At 42.4% G+C, this 15,606-nt stretch overlaps 1 protein-coding gene across 7 annotated transcripts in view; it reads left to right on the top strand.

Annotated features, from left to right (window-relative positions):
• Positions 1-15,606, top strand: part of PDZD2 (PDZ domain containing 2) — a 204,380-nt gene that overhangs the window by 167,743 nt on the left and 21,031 nt on the right. For 6 of the 7 annotated variants that reach the window (XM_027709482.1, XM_027709477.1, XM_027709480.1 and 3 more), the window contains 9 exons: positions 1,846-1,960; positions 3,662-3,735; positions 3,853-4,078; positions 5,131-5,248; positions 7,731-7,863; positions 10,703-10,784; positions 11,724-11,827; positions 12,577-12,730; positions 13,879-14,669. In XM_027709482.1, the coding sequence (XP_027565283.1) occupies positions 1,846-1,960; positions 3,662-3,735; positions 3,853-4,078; positions 5,131-5,248; positions 7,731-7,863; positions 10,703-10,784; positions 11,724-11,827; positions 12,577-12,730; positions 13,879-14,669 (1,797 nt within the window). The remainder of the gene's footprint in view (positions 1-1,845; positions 1,961-3,661; positions 3,736-3,852; positions 4,079-5,130; positions 5,249-7,730; positions 7,864-10,702; positions 10,785-11,723; positions 11,828-12,576; positions 12,731-13,878; positions 14,670-15,606) is intronic. The other variant, XM_027709481.1, reaches the window with a different exon arrangement.

Below are 15,606 nucleotides of genomic sequence, written 5' to 3'. Positions count from 1 at the left end.
TGTTTTGGACTATAGAAGACTTGTTTTGACTTTCAAGCTCAAATGCAAAACAAATTTCTTGTTGTGCTCTACGTTGAGCAAAGAGTTAGAAATAGTGATTTCTCTGGGTAGACTGACAGTTGTTTTAACTTCCCTTGGTTTAGGAGCTTCAACTCTTTTATAACATTTCCAAGCAAATATTTCTTCATTTTTCATGTACCTATTTTTTGACCCTGTTTTTCTCATCAAATTAGATTATTACTTCCTGTGGGGTAAGCCACCCTCTCCTATCTTTCTACAGTTAACTCCAAGGTTTTAGGAAGCAGCTGGAAGCATGCAGACTCTAGTGATCATGAACCATGTAAAACAGCTTCCATTGTAGGTGCCTTCCACCCACCTTTTGGGTGATCACCTCTGTTAGGGATTGCACTGTGTACAGTTTGTGCAGTAGCATTGATTTATTATCTCTGTGCAGATTTGGGACTTGAAAAGTTTTTCCGCAGATTTGCGGTGTTGGTGGCTGGGAGCCACATGCTTGCCTCCAGTTTTTCATCTGTAGGTAGATTTGCAAGGGGTGGTTCTCTGCTATGCAGTGGCAGCGCTTCCCTGGGAAGGTAGGCTAATACAGGAGTTGCTGTACTTTGCAGACATATTTCTGCCAACCCATCCCACACAGCTGTGGGGAAAACTGCTCTGTCTGGGTAGGGGAGTGGCAGAAGCCTCCTGCTTTCTGTAGGTTGCTTTGCAGTTGATAATTGCACAGGGAACAGTTAGTTGTTTTTGCTGCACACCTAAGATGCTTTCTTTCTAGAAATCAGTAAGGTCTTACCAAATTACTAACTTACAAACTGTCATGGTCTGCTTTATATTCACGGAATAAAACAAAAGAGCTCGTGGTTGTATTGGGTTGTCGACACAGTGCTTGCCCTAGCAGCATCCCTCAGCTGGAGAGCACTGCCCAAGGCACTAATTATGTCCATGGCTTCATATTACTAAAGAACAACAGTTCTCCACTTCCCTTGTCCACCGGTCAGTGACTTTTCCCTTTATTCTGTAAAATACATGTACAGCAGGGACAAGAGGGGAAATATGGGGAGGGGGAGTAAATCAAGGAAGTGATTTGTCTGGGAAATAACTCAGCAGAAGGGGGAGAGGTTCATTCTGCTGTGCTCGTCCGTTCCCTGATCAGCTTTGAAGATAGTCCCATACCAACAGGGGCAGTGCAGGGGTAAGATCTAATGGATGGAGCCCTGGGGAATCTATTGATCTAGATTTATTTAAATACAACATGATACATGTCTCCAGAATAATTACAAATGTACATGTGAATGGCAGCCCCCACTTGCAATTCCTCTTTCAGCTACATTCCTGACATTGCAGCACTGACCTTATGTCATGTTCTTAAGCTCTTCTTCTTCCTGAGGAAATGTAGGATCTGTGACATAAGGGAAATCTACAGTTAATCCTGGATATAGATCTCAGGGGTGCGAATCTACTGTCTGTCAGTTTAAAAGCAGTGTGTTACTGTTTATAAAATGAGAATGGAATTAACATAAAGCCATTGACCTAGTGTTTTTAAAAAACCCAGAGTAATCTCAAAGTACAACTTTTGCGATTTCAGCGTAGGGTGAAATGCAGGCTTAAGGTGCCTGCTGCTACATTTTGGGCTGATAAGTGTATTGATATTAGAGTGAAAGAAATTAGGAAATGCAAGGGGAGAGTCAGATGGCAGTGCAATTCATCAGATAATTTTGGATTTTCATCTTTCATTTGTCTTGTATGTTACCAGCAGTCTTTCTTACACAGGTAAGAATAGAATAATAGAATAATGTGCCAGCTGCATGTCTTCTCCTGCCTTTTCTGTAGGGTCTTGGATTCAGCATTGTGGGAGGTCAGGATTCTGCTCGTGGACGCATGGGAATTTTTGTGAAGACTATATTCCCAAACGGAGCAGCGGCAGCTGATGGAAGGCTTAAAGAAGGTATGGCAAAGAGAATCCAACCACACAGCAAGGACCACAGTGGGATATTACTTCCATCCAGCAGGAAAATTCAAGTATGGCTTTATTTAGGCACCTCGCCATCAGCAAGAGGCTGTGGAGGATGTAACACACCCTGCTTGTTCATCCTGTGGAAGATCATTAATAGCAATTAACTTGATTATATTGCATATTGAGAAGGGGAAACTACAGCATAGTGGTGGTTGGTTTTTTTCCCTTCCCCTTCCATGAACTTTATTTGTCCAAACCATAAGCTGCAATTTTTCAATTGGAAAGGGTGATTGACAGGAAAACATATATAGATACCTAGCCAACATCTGGCTTAAAGATGCTGATCTGAGAAGGGGTTATATTGAGAGACATGTTTGGTAGAGGCTCTTTTGGGCCCTTATCCCCTCTGGGCCTCTTGGTATGATTTCGAGAAGAATCAACAAGTAAGAGTTCTAACCAGAGAAAGAGAAGAGGAAAGATGGGATTGGTAGTAAAATCACTCAGCTGGTTAGAGAAGCAGATATATCGTGATTTTGTTAGTGCTTTTCCAGTCTTGGTCTCTGAGCTGGATGTGTATCCTGCTCTGTGTGTGTTACACCCTGGTCTGAGTACTGTGGCAGACAGACTCTTACACACTGTTGAAAATACAAAGTGCCCATGAGTTCAGAGCGGTGATTTACAACTCTTCTGCAGGGGTTGTGTTACTTTGCTTCTCTCAAGCTGCTCCTGTGTTACTTCTCTCCTCGTATCATCATTCCTCTCTTTACATCTTATCACACTTGTTGTATTTGAGGCTGCTTTTGGTGCCAACTCTCACACTTGCTGCCAGAGGGAAGCTCGCATCACTGCATCATAGGTTGTGCACTTGCTGTGGGAAGCCAATAAGTAGCAGCTATCCCATAAACCCAGCAAGCCTTTGCAGGCTATTCATAGCTTGCATACTTCCCTTTATCCTTTTTTTTTTACTGAGGCTAGGGAAGGAGAGGAGGGGTAGACTTATCTGATGGTATTGCCCCATCTAATTCTGCACAGATGCAAGTAAAATTGCAGAAAGTGGGTCTGGATCATGCTGACCCTTCTTTTAATAAAACGAAGGTAGATCACCACAGGTGGGTGTAAGTAGTAAGACCCAGAGCCTGGAAGCTGGTAGAGGTCTGACAGGACATGTTCCTTGGGGTGAGAAGCACATGTGCTATCACAATGTGTGCACTACATGCTTCTCTGTTTGCAGGCATTTAGTAAGAGAACACATTTGCTTTCTGCATGTGGATGCAAGGTTAGTTTTCTCTGACCAGGCTTTGAAGTGATGTGCTGTACTGTTTCACTTAGTTTCTCATTTCTTCTGTTGTTGCTTACAAAAGAAAGGCAGTTTTATAGTCCCATTGGACTTCATGTCATAATAATCTATTTTCAGAGTTCAGTTAAAATCCATAGTGTTTTCAGCTTGTTTGTTAGTATGAGAACACCAATTTAAGGATCTCTGCTGGAGAACAGTCTTTACTCTGCTAATTCATCACTACTAACTTGTAGAGGCATTAGTATAAGTGCAAATAAACTGAGAACAGTAAAAGGCTTTTTACTGAGCAGTTAGTTGGAATCCTCATTGTAGTGGATCACTTAATGTGCAGGAAAGATGTTTTAAATCTTTATAGTCTTATATTGGTGACTTCATTTTTTGTATCTGATTACCAGGGGATGAAATCCTAGAAGTTAATGGAGAGTCTCTACAAGGACTGACCCATCAGGAGGCCATTCAGAGGTTTAAGGTAACATGGATGTAGTGCAGGAGAGATCTGTGCTCCTCTTCATTCATTGCCATCTCATGCCCTCGGCTTTATATTCTTTTGCTGCCACTTTAGTGGAGTTCTCTGCTGTCTCTGCAGCAACTCAAGAAAGGTGTGGTGACCCTGACGGTGCGCACACGGCTGCGCAGCCCAAGCCTCACACCCTGCGTGACTCCCACCTTGCTGAGCCGCTCCAGCTCCCCCAGCTCCAGTGCCAGCGGGGGCATCCCAGTCCCTGGCCTCGATGAGGCGGATGGTTCCTCCTCCAGCCGCAAAGGACCTGGCCCAAAGGACAGGATCGTCATGGATGTGACACTCAATAAAGGTCAGGGTCCATTGAAATGGTCTTCGAGAACAAATCCCTGCTTCTTAGGGGAGTTTTTGGGAGTGGGCTAGAGACTTTTATATCCAGGTCACCTGCCTGTGTTCGTCTGATCTTGAACCACAGGATGTGGGAGAAAAATATCCTCTAATGCAAAAACTTCTGAGGAGTTCCCCTTTCCACATTTTGCTGCTCCAGAGCCAGCAGGCTCTTACAGGTAGCAGTCAGTGTCCATGCTGCTGAAACGGGGAGGCTGTGAGATACCAGAGAAAATATGAATCATCTCAGATTGCCATCATCCCAAGTGGCTGTGCCCTTCTGCTAAAGGGCAGCTCCAGGGAAGGCAAAGCTGCACAGTGTTGAAAAGTTCCCAGATGACCTGTTTGAACTTCTCATTGAGGGTTGCTCTCATTATCAGTAATTGCTCATGATAAACTTAAAGCACATGCTATGTGTGCTGGAACAAACATACCTATTTTTAAGACTTAAATATGGTGATTTTAAGGGTTGGATGCAAAATTTGGAGAGAGAATGTAAGATGTCCAGCAATTCCTACTTTCAGGATGTTGTTGCCTGAAAGAAAGCAAAGGTGAAAGTGGACAGAGGTGATCACTGAACCAGAGATAATGCCTCACTTTCCTTTGTGCTTGTTTGCTGAGGAATACCATGCAGATATTTAACAAAAGAGAGCAATACAGTTGGCAGTATCTTCTGTGCTTGGGTTTTCTGCAATAATTTTAAGTGACATCTTTATTGGATTGGTGCCCCTACTCCTTTGTGCCTTGGACCAGATCAGACCTTGTGCGACATTTTCAGGAGGTTCCCACGGCACACAGAGTATTTTCTGAGAGTGATGGATCTTAGAAAACAGTCAGGATCGGCTATTTTCAATCCTGATTTCCACTTATCGGTCTTGGCTTCCTGACTGACTGCACCTAAGGCCAGCCCTGAAACAATACATGAGTCCTGATCTCAGATGGGATGTGGGAACACAAACACTTGTGTGTCCTGTGTGATTGCAATCTGCCACATTTCTTTGTACTTCTTTTTCACAGAGCCAGGGGTTGGGCTTGGCATTGGTGCCTGTTGCCTCACACTGGAAAACAGTTCTCCCGGAATATACATTCACAGTCTGGCCCCAGGATCAGTGGCTAAAATGGATGGCAGATTAAGGTTAGTTAAAGCAGAAACATGCTAGAGTGATTTTACAATAAAATCGATTGAGACTTTGTTTTAACCAATTGGTTGATGTAGCAGGGAAGAAATTTATACTTAAGAGTTCACCAAAAAAAAAACATTTGAATAAAGGCATTCAAAAGTGATATTAAATACCCAGGAAACATTATTCTGTGTGCTGGAAGCAGCTTGATTATTAAGGTTTGGGTTTGGTTTGTTTTTTTTCTTTTTTTAAATTCTCTATACAGAAAGCTGAGCCTAATAGCACCCTTTGAGAAAGGGGGGCAGCAAGAAGTGCAGCCTCATGTCTTTTTCTGAGAGTTGTAGCTAGAGACCCCAGACTGGGAGGAAATTTGCAGAGCTTTGCTAAAAGCTCAGTCACCTGAAACTCGCTTAAAAAGAGCTGGGGGAGATGTTCTTGCAGCTGCCTGTGCCCGTGGCTACAGCAGCACTTTTCTGCCCTTACTGTCAGTCTGGCAGGATTGCTGCAGGCTGACCTCCCCCACGCATTTACTCTGTCCTGGAGTTTGGATGTCTTTAAGGAACCATAAAAGAGAAGCAATCATTCCTAGGGTTCCCTTGTGCTTTACATTGGATTAAATGATGGAGCCTTATTTGCTGTTCCTCTCCTGAAGGCTTTATTTTTGAAAACCATTGGAGGAAATCTTCCACCTTTCTGTGTTCCTGCATAAATGCTTGTGGGTACTGGGAGCATCACTCCAGAGGGGAGGTTGTGCTGAAGACACGCTGGGACTGTGTGATCCACAGTGAACGTGTGGTGTGAGCGCTGGTACAGGGAGACTGAGCAAATGCCTTGCTTTCACATGACTAGAGAGTTTTCTGTTTTCTTGCTCATCAGGAAAACTGTGATAGAGCAATTGAATTTCTTGGAGAAAGGGAAGAAGATAACTTTATGGTGGCATTGCTGCCAAAACCCTTGAAAGTTTCTACTGTATAGAAATGTCTATAGGAAACAATATTTAAAGGTAACTTGCTTACTTGTAAGGCTCTTTGGAAAAGATTGCAGTGCTGGTTATGTCTGTATGTAACAGCTGTATTGTTTATTAGGTTTACGTGATTGATTATATCCAGGCGTGCTTCCCAGATTTCTGGCTTGCTTCTCTGAGACATTGCTTCTGTTGTCCCGTCAGCGATTTATGGCTCCATAAGCCAAAACTTACAGGATGGTTTTGATTTTTGGAAAGGTTTGTTAATCAAATACTGGCTTGGCAATGCCAGGAGAGGTTTGAATCCAACTCCTCTATATCTGAGCTCCCCCTCTCAGTCATGTGGCTGTGTAAGTGACTCCATTTGTGTACTTTCTAGTAGCTGTATAAGGATGGGCAGAGCAGCAGTGCGACTGCACAACTGATAGGTCACCCTTTGCTTTCCTGAGACTGTACCAGAAGTGCAGGTTACCAAAGGCTGCCGTGTGCAGTTGCCGTTTTGCCTTTAGTGTGTGTATTCACAGTGCAAACACAATTTCATTGTCACAAGTAGCCCATCATAAATCAGCAGTGGTAGATTGTTTGAGAGTGTCTGTTCAAAGCAAATGCTTTAGCAATTGTGGAGATTGCTTTAATGATATCCCTAGTTGATGATATTTTCTTTTGAATAGCTCCAGATGTCTGAGCACCATAAGCAAAAGTTAAGAGACTGGGAAAACAAAACTAAACAATCACAGAATCATGAAGTGGTTTGGGTTGGAAGGGATCTTAAAGATCATCTCGTTTCAAACCCCCCGCCATGGGCAGGGAATTTTCCACTAGACCAGGTTTCTCAAAGCTCCATCCAACCTGGCTTGAACATTTTCAGGGATGGGGCATCCACAGCTTCTCTGGGCAACCTGTTCCAGTGCCTCGCCACCCTCACAGTAAAGAATTTCTTCCTAATGTCTCATCTAAGCCTGCCCCCTTTCAGTTTAAAGCCATTCCCCCTTGTCCTGTCACTACTTGCCCTTGTAAAATCACATATTGTGCTTTTTTTTTTCCTTTCTTTTCAATTGGTTCTATATGTTAATTTTTAGCAGATACGGGCTTATCAAGCTCAATTTTTTCCTGGTGTCTTTTAATAATCTCATATCTAAATCATGAATTTCTTATCAGTGTTTGTGTTAAATAATTCACTAGGATGCAAAGGAACAGCCCATCTGAATCTCATATTTCCTCTTCTGTGTTCAACAAGTATCTGAATGCAGAAGTGGAACTGAAGTTTCACCCTGGTCCAAATGAAGCCAGTTTTCTCGGTTGATTTAGTAAGAGTTTTTAGCACTGATGGTAAGTGCAGAAGGGAGCCTCCCTCATGAAGTCAACAGGACTTAAAGCATTCACATCACTGAGAGCAGGAGCAAGACTGGCTTCTTTGCAAGTCACATCTTTTCCAGACACTCGTATCTTTGAGAAAGCTTGACCATCGGTTGAAAGTACAAGTTTTTGTGTAAAAGGTGGTTGTGATTAACTGGCTCCGTGTCTCTCTGCAGTCGGGGTGACCAGATCCTGGAGGCAGATTCTGTGAGTCTGCGTCACGCCGCATTAAGCGAAGCCTACGCAATCCTGAGTGAATGTGGACCAGGTCCGGTCAGCCTAATCATTAGTCGTCATCCTAACCCAAAGGTGAGGAGAAAAGGAATTAGTGTATCTGGGTTGCTTTCATTTGAAGCTGTAATCTGAGTCCTGCTGTCGGGAAAGCAGCAAATTAAGAATATTGGATTTTTCTCTCTAAAACGTGTGTTGTGCAAGATGTCAGGATTTTAATGATGCTTCCCAGTTTTGTAAGTTCTAGCAATGCTGGACTGTTCCTGCTGCTTTTTACTTAGTCACCCAGTGATCAAATGCAATTTTCCTGGAACTGCTTGAGTGAAGTGTTCCCATCTTTCTTGGTACTTGGATCAAGTAGCAGTGCAAATATGGCACAAGACCTCTTCCTCCTAAAAGTTAGTTTGCAGTTAGTTTATCTTTGAGTAGAATATCGTTTAGGACCAGAAATATAAATATCAACAGATTGAATTGATCAACTACAATAAAGTAAAATCTGTCCGAAGATCAAAGCTTTCCTTCAGGAATTAAAACGTGAGAATTTGGAGTGTACTGCTACTGTGAAATCTGTGCAAGGTCAATTTGGAAATAAGGCTGTGTTTACAAAGTAAGTGTTTTCAAGCATTTTTTAAAAATTGATGATAGAAGATGAAAGCCTTTTAGCCCAGCTATAGGGAATAACAGCTTCTTTTATTTCAATATTTCAAAGAATTTCATGAGTCTATGAAACCTTCCTGTTTAAACAGGAATGAAGCTGTAAAAATATTTGCATTAGTGGATCCAGAGAGCTCTGACTTTTGAACTCATAAGTGTAAATGGAGGCCTTAATAAAGCCATATCTAGGAGAACTCAGGTTTCTTATTTTATAATTAATCGTGTGTTTTCTGCTAAATCGTATATACGAACAATCGACAAATAGGGGTCTATTGCTCAGAGTTTATTATCATTGCTGCAAGGCCTTGTGCTTCTCAAAAGAAGGAGGCTGTGGTTCTGTTAGTGAAAGGTAAGCACGGAATGGGTAAGAATTGGGCTTATAGCCCAAGATAACAGTATTTCAAGTGAGTTTGTGTGCTGTGCTAAACCAAACACGATGGTTCAATGTCATTGCATTATTCAGGCGTATAGACTTTGTGGAGAGTCTCTAAGTAGCATGAAATAAAAACTCCATGGAGCAGAGCCTGCCCTTTCTCCTCCGTCCTTCATCTTGCTGTGGTGGGGTCTTGAAAGCTGATGAGGGACCTAACCTGGTATCTGCTGAAAGGATGAACTGAGTTAAGCTAATTGCCTGCTATTACTCAGTAACAGAGGGAAACTATTAAATGGCTCCTATTACAGTTTTCCATAAGTGATATTTAAGATGACAACAAATCCTTTGCCAAGAAATGCTATGAAAAGTTGAGCTGGAGAGACCCTAGAGCATTTTTTCCTCCAGGCAGTATTGAATCCATAATCACTCATAGCTGGATCTCTGGATGAGTGTCCATATGGGGACCCATATTTATTTTTGTGTTGCTGTCACCCATTTTCTGAAAGCACTGGGGTATCTATAGATATGTCGACTATTTTATTAAATTTTATTTTATTTTAACAGCTCTTAATAATACCTCAGCCTTCAGATTAGAGTTAGAAATTAGCTTGTTCCTTTCCAGTTTCAACTGCCTGAGATACAGGATGCTAAAAATCATAACTGGCAGAGCTTGCAGAAGCATGGATTTTTGGTTAACTTTCAACAAATATTGCAGTGTACTCAGGACCTGATTTTACTCCTGGGACATGTTGTACCAAAAGGTTTGTGTCAAGGCCCTGGGTCATAGTCTCAGGACTTGGTCCGTATCCTGCAGGAACTTCCTGTGCCCCAGGAGCCCAGGGGCTTTTGGTTTGCTATAAGGTCATACCATGGGTTGGAAACACAGATGTGTTTTTACAAATGTTCATGTTTTTCTCGGACATTTTTATACTTAATGTCTTATTTTATAACACAAAAGGTCCACAGTACATTTTGTTGCTGAATATGTTTCACTGCATCGTTTTCATGTACTTCCAAGAGAAATACCACAAAATTTTCTTTCTTCTTGTTTTTCTGAATGAATATGGTATTTACACTATGTTTAAACTGCTGAGTTTGCTTCAGAATCTTTCAAATCTTCATGGTTCAGGAAGATTCAAGTTTCTAGTCTCTATTTATGCTGAATTTTAATTCATGTAAAACAATGTGCATAGAAATTATTTTTGACAGAATTAATTTGCTTTCTGTTCTTAAGTATATATTCCTGCAGACTAGTTGTTCCTGTTATAAAATTATATGTTTTCCAGTAATAAGAATTAAGTGTATGCCAGTAATTAAGGCCTAGATTAGCAAGTATGGTAAACCAGTATTTATTCTTAAACCAGAGAAACTTTATTTACCAATTACTGATTTAGGGTTTTATTTAAAAGCAAGGAGAAATGAAAATTAAAAAGACAGCTGGTATTATGGGAAGTCTGGTATTCTTCCTGTAGGTTAAATGTAGAATAGCTTAAGTTTCTGATGTATGCTTGCGCAAAGCAGTCTTTGTCTATTTTAAAGTAATATTTTCTCAATAAATCAATGTACAGCACTTAATTGAGTTAAAATTGTGCTGTAATGACTTCATTTGATTTCTTTAAGCCTGGTGCTGTTTTATTTGTTTATATAGTGTGGCACTTGGATGCAGTCTTCATGTAGCTGGCAGGCTTCTGCCTCCTTGTTTCTGGAGGAAAGTGGCATGGAGGGAGTCTGAGTCAGGGGATGAGGGCTTAGGAGCTCTCAACTCGGGCCTCTTCATTGCATCTTTGAAAGTGGTGGCATATATCAAGTGAATCATGTACTTGTACTAAGTGGTAAGACTTTCATCGTTTTACATACCCAGTTTGAGCTTTATCTTCCACTTAACTTCAGGTTTCAGAGCAGGAGATGGATGAAGCAATTGCACGTACTACCCACCGAGAGAGCAAGGACGCCAGCTCCTCTCACGTCACAGGTAGCAACATGTTCTTTTCTAGTGTGTGTCCTTTTCCAGATGCGGGAACGTTTAAGGGCCTGCGCTGAAGTTCCCCAACATCAATATTTTGAGAGCCCTCAAAGCAGCAAAACAGTGCAGGGAGTGTCATCACTGTTTCCATTGCAGAAATTTTAGCTCAAACATCCAGTTCATGTTACTGCTTTTGTTTCACTAGGCTGCCAGGATCTGAAAGTAGGATTGCCAAGAGGTGGTTGCTCTGTCCTTTTTTCAAAATTAATGGGAAGCACAACATCCCAGTAGGGAAAGGACAGGAGGAATCTACTCCATCTGTGTACACCTGCCCATGTCAATGGCAAAACACCCCCCCAAAGTATTGTTGTGACCATTTGAAAAAATCCAGGTGTTGCATACTGGACTATATGTTTTAACTCCATTTAAATCTTTAAAGTCATGTCCATATGTGTGCTCTGGCATCTCTGTGATGTGTTTGAACTCCGAACTTAGCACTTGCTGAAATCTGACAGATCAAAGCAAACTCTTGGCAATGGCAGAGTGGCCAGTAAAGGTGATGTTCAGATAGAAATGTTAGATTTGTAATTATCCCCTTTATATGTGTGTCAGCTAAGACCTATTTTGAAGTTGACCTTGGCAGTGGCTGCTAATTTGTCTTTTGAGGTTGCCCCTCAGCAGATGCCTCAACAGTTGAGGAAGATCATCTCCCACTCATCTCTTTTTTTCATGGCACTGTGCTGGGCCTGGCTGGTGTAACGTGTCTCTGTGATAACATTGCATCTGATCTGAGGGAGAGGATGTGAAAAGGTTAATAAATCTCACCTTAGGAAAGCAATTCACATAATAAGTGGGATTAAACACAGCTCAGAAGGTGAATGAGAAGCTTTTTTGGATATATGGACCACAACTTTAATTTTTGGCATCTAACTAATCTGTGTTTAACAGGAGCTGTACAAAAGAGTCCGTCTCCTAGTGTGAAGGCCAAGCAAGGAGAGACATCATCTCCCCTCAGCTGGACTATGAAACGCTTCCTGGAGCCAGCAAGCCGGGTAAAAGGATTAGATGCAATAAAAACAGCGTCTGCCTCAAATTCAGCTTTTACTGAAGCTCTTACTTGGTCAAGGAGTTCAAACCCAAACCTGTACGCTACTTCCCTGTCACATAAGAGTGTTTGTTTCTTGCATCACACATTCAAATTGGGACAGCAGCAAGCTCCTGTTTGTCTGTGTGACTGTAGCCTTAGGGGGTGATATGCAGAGCATGGCAGATAAGGCTGTGGACTCCCACCTCCTGCCACCCCAAAGGCACCCCTGCTCTGTGGGACACAGAGATGAAGTTAGCAGGAGAGACCTGAGCCTGTGGGCAGAAGGCTGAGCACTTAGTGTGTCTACATAGCCATTGCAGTGCCAAAGTCGGTTATCCTGGGAGGGCCGAGGAAGCCACAGGCACTGTGTCCAGAGGTACAAACCCTTCCCTTCTCTCAGTGCAGAAAGTGCTTAAAGGGAACTACAAAAGTGAATGGTTTCATCCCTTGTTTCTGCATTGAACCACACCTGCAAAGTAGTGGGATTTTGAATCCTTTTTTTACTTATTATACTGTCTAAAAATGATGTGCAGCATTTCTGCCATCCAACTTTGACAGTTTGGCTCTCAATATACTGACAAGTCTTCTGTTTTAAAAATTGGCTTCAAGTTTCCTTTATTGACACAGCAATGAGAGTGGAGTTTGTGGTGCTCACGTGCAGGCGGGGGCTTTAGGCATTGATGACGGCTGGTCACCAGGCTCCCTTCTTTCCAGCAGGGATCTGTCAGCTCCGAGGCAGAGCTCTCCCAGTACTTCTCGCACGACAGTACGAGCCATCTCCCGATTTCTGATGCAGTAACTGGCCCCTGCGATGAAGAGCAGCTCCGTCAGAAGAACAGAAACAGTTTGTTGGATGATGGCAACCTGAGTAAGTGCTGGAAACATGTCTGATCATTTGGCTAATGAGGGGAGAGTCACTTAGCACTGGGTGCTTTACAGGAGAGCAGTGGTGATCCCTGTGGTGGTATGAATTGCTGGGCAGCGTAGTGCAGGCCAGTGCTGATCATACAAAATTCTGGGAAACTGAAGGGCTTTACAACAATACACATAAGTGCCCGTTTCCATGGCGTTTTGTTCAAATTGCTGCTCTGATTATGTGCAAATGACATTATTTTATTGGTTTGGCTGAAACTAGATTGACAGCACTGCGGATTTGGTATTTCTTTCAAGTAGCTGATGATCATCTGATTTATGATGTTTAAATGAAAGTGTTCATAGCTCTCTCAAAAACACAATTTTGAAATGTGACATAGCAGCGTAAAAACAAATGTGCAGTTTGGCATCAGATATTTTGCGTGTGTGTGTCTTTCTCCCCATAGTAATTGACTTAAAGATTCTTATGTGTCCTTATCGACATGCACCTGATCTAAGATTCAAAGGATGTTGCATTTGTTCTCCCTTTCATGTGCTTCTCAAGTGATTTCTTTGTCTAGAGCTTATCTTTCTCTGGAAAATATTTAATGTTTAAAAGCATTTTTACATTCCTTAGTAGCCACCAAACAAAGCAAAACAAAATAATTTTCTACAAAATAAGATGCAGTTCTTTCTATGAAGTATGTGGAAAGGGTTCTTGGGTTTGTTAGTTTTTAGTTTGAAACTGATTGTTGTGTGCTTCAGTCTTTGTTCAGAAGAGCAATTTTCACTCTCTGTAAGTTAATGCAGGCAATCCTGAGCTTAGATTTAAGCAAAATATGAAAGCAAATCTATTGTTTAAACTAAAATACACATTTGGATTTGCATCCCTTTCTTGTTTGAGCCGTAGTCATAATTTAGAAATAAACTGAAAATAGAACCAGATGTGCCATGAACTGATTTCAGGAGTTACCTGCAAATTGTAGTGCTATCTACAACCAGTCCTGTACTTAGCATGAGGACATGAAAAACCTGCTATTTGCTTTGTGAAGAGAAGTTAAGCTTCCTCTGAAAACAGAGCTACATGTATTCTGCTGTGGTCAGAGGCATGGTATTAAGAATCATCCGTAAGTACAATTAAAGTATAACTTCTCTTTTCCCTAGCTGCTAGAGATGGGGGAGTGGCAAAAGCAAATGGTCTGGCTCCTCCAGCTAGTGGAAGACTGTCTGGCCATCACAACAAGCACGTGGAATCTGTCCGACCCGGCATCCTCAGTGACAGCCCCAAATCTGCCCGCAGCCCCTTTCACCGACAGAGGAGGGTTGTTTTCTATGATGGGGATGGCAGCGATGACGACGAAAGTTCCCACTTGCACAGAAGCCAGAGGGCCAAGAGCCAGGAGGATGCTGGCATTGTCATTACAACCTCGTCTGTAGAAATCGATGAGGAGAGCCAGGACAGTGAGTCATCCAGATACAGTGGCATGGAGACATCTTCCCCTGCCTTCAGCAACTCAGTGGAGTCTGCAGACAGCACGCTGGAGCAAATTGAATCTCCTTTCTTCCCCATCATAGCATTCGATTACTCAAGTGTGCCTGAAGTTCGTCTTGGCAGCCTGAGTTTGAGGGAGCTTCGGGAAGCACAACTTGAATCTAAGAGGTCACCAAAACTTGAGCACAGAGCGGTCACAAGAGTGAAAAGCATGATGAGCACAGAATGCCGAAGCCTGCAGAGACACAGGGCAGAGGAGCACAGCTCATACAACAAGCCTGTTGCGAGGATGCTCCCTCACAGCAAGAAGTGTGAAGCACCCGACGGGGCCGGGCAGGGCCAGGTTGAAATTGTCACTCTGGTTCGCAATGAGCACGAGTCGTTCGGCCTGGATTTGGAAATCCAAGCCATGCCTTTAAAGGTTGTTGTCACAGGGATGCGGCCAGGTGGAGCAGCAGAAATGGTAATTTTTAAATTTGAGTTGCCTTGTTGTGATTTGCTTTCCTGTTGCAGAGATGATGATGGTGATGATGATGATGATGATTATTAAGCAAGTGATCTGTTGAGAGTAAGTGCAAGTGAGGTTTTTGTCTTTGCTGGGCAAAGTGTCTCACCCCATATTGTTCTGAAGCTGGTGCTAAATGAAATGTTTCTGATTCAGAAGTGCATCCAGGCTGATCAAAACTAAGAGAGGCGGGATGCAGATCCGTTGAGTTGGACTTATCCCCTCTTGCAGTTGCAGTTTTGAGGGAATGCAGTTTTTGTATTTGTTTTACCAGGGGCAAAGACAACATAAGTATATCCTGGTGACAGAAGTGTTTATTATGCTCTATTATTTTATATGCACATTATCCTGTATTACACAGGTCTGGAACTAAGAGGCCTTAGGTACTGGCCAGGTTTACCAAGAACCATAGTAGTACTAGCAACGCATCGCTCTTCTGCATCTCATTTCTTCATGCTGGATATAGAATTGCTGACCTAGGTGCAGAAGTAGAGAAAGAAGAAGGAGAAAACTTTGGAGTGCAAACCTGGATGTACCATTTTTAATCTTGTTAGTGACCACTAGAGTAAAAGGGGATATGGCATAGTTAGAATGGGACTGTGTGAGATCTGGGGATTTGGGCTTTGTTCCTGCCTTTTTCTCTGACTTATTGTGCAGTGTGTAGAAACATACTCAGACTTTTTCCTCAAGACTTCAGTCCCTGTCTGGTTTAGTTGTTTAGGAGAGTTCCACCAGGAATATAGTTCATACATGACATTCAAAAATGATACACAGTGTACCAGTCCTGAAGAAGCCAGGGTTGATTCATCCCAATTAATGTAACTGAAGAGGGCTATGTGCTCCATCCTGATACTGATGTCTCAGAGAAACCAGCAGCTCTTTTGACCTTCCTGTT

This window comes from Neopelma chrysocephalum, unplaced genomic scaffold (genome assembly GCF_003984885.1).
Source record: "Neopelma chrysocephalum unplaced genomic scaffold, ASM398488v2 Primary Assembly neopelma1_96780, whole genome shotgun sequence".
Taxonomy (NCBI): domain Eukaryota; kingdom Metazoa; phylum Chordata; class Aves; order Passeriformes; family Pipridae; genus Neopelma; species Neopelma chrysocephalum.
This window is presented reverse-complemented; position numbering and strand designations above follow the sequence as displayed.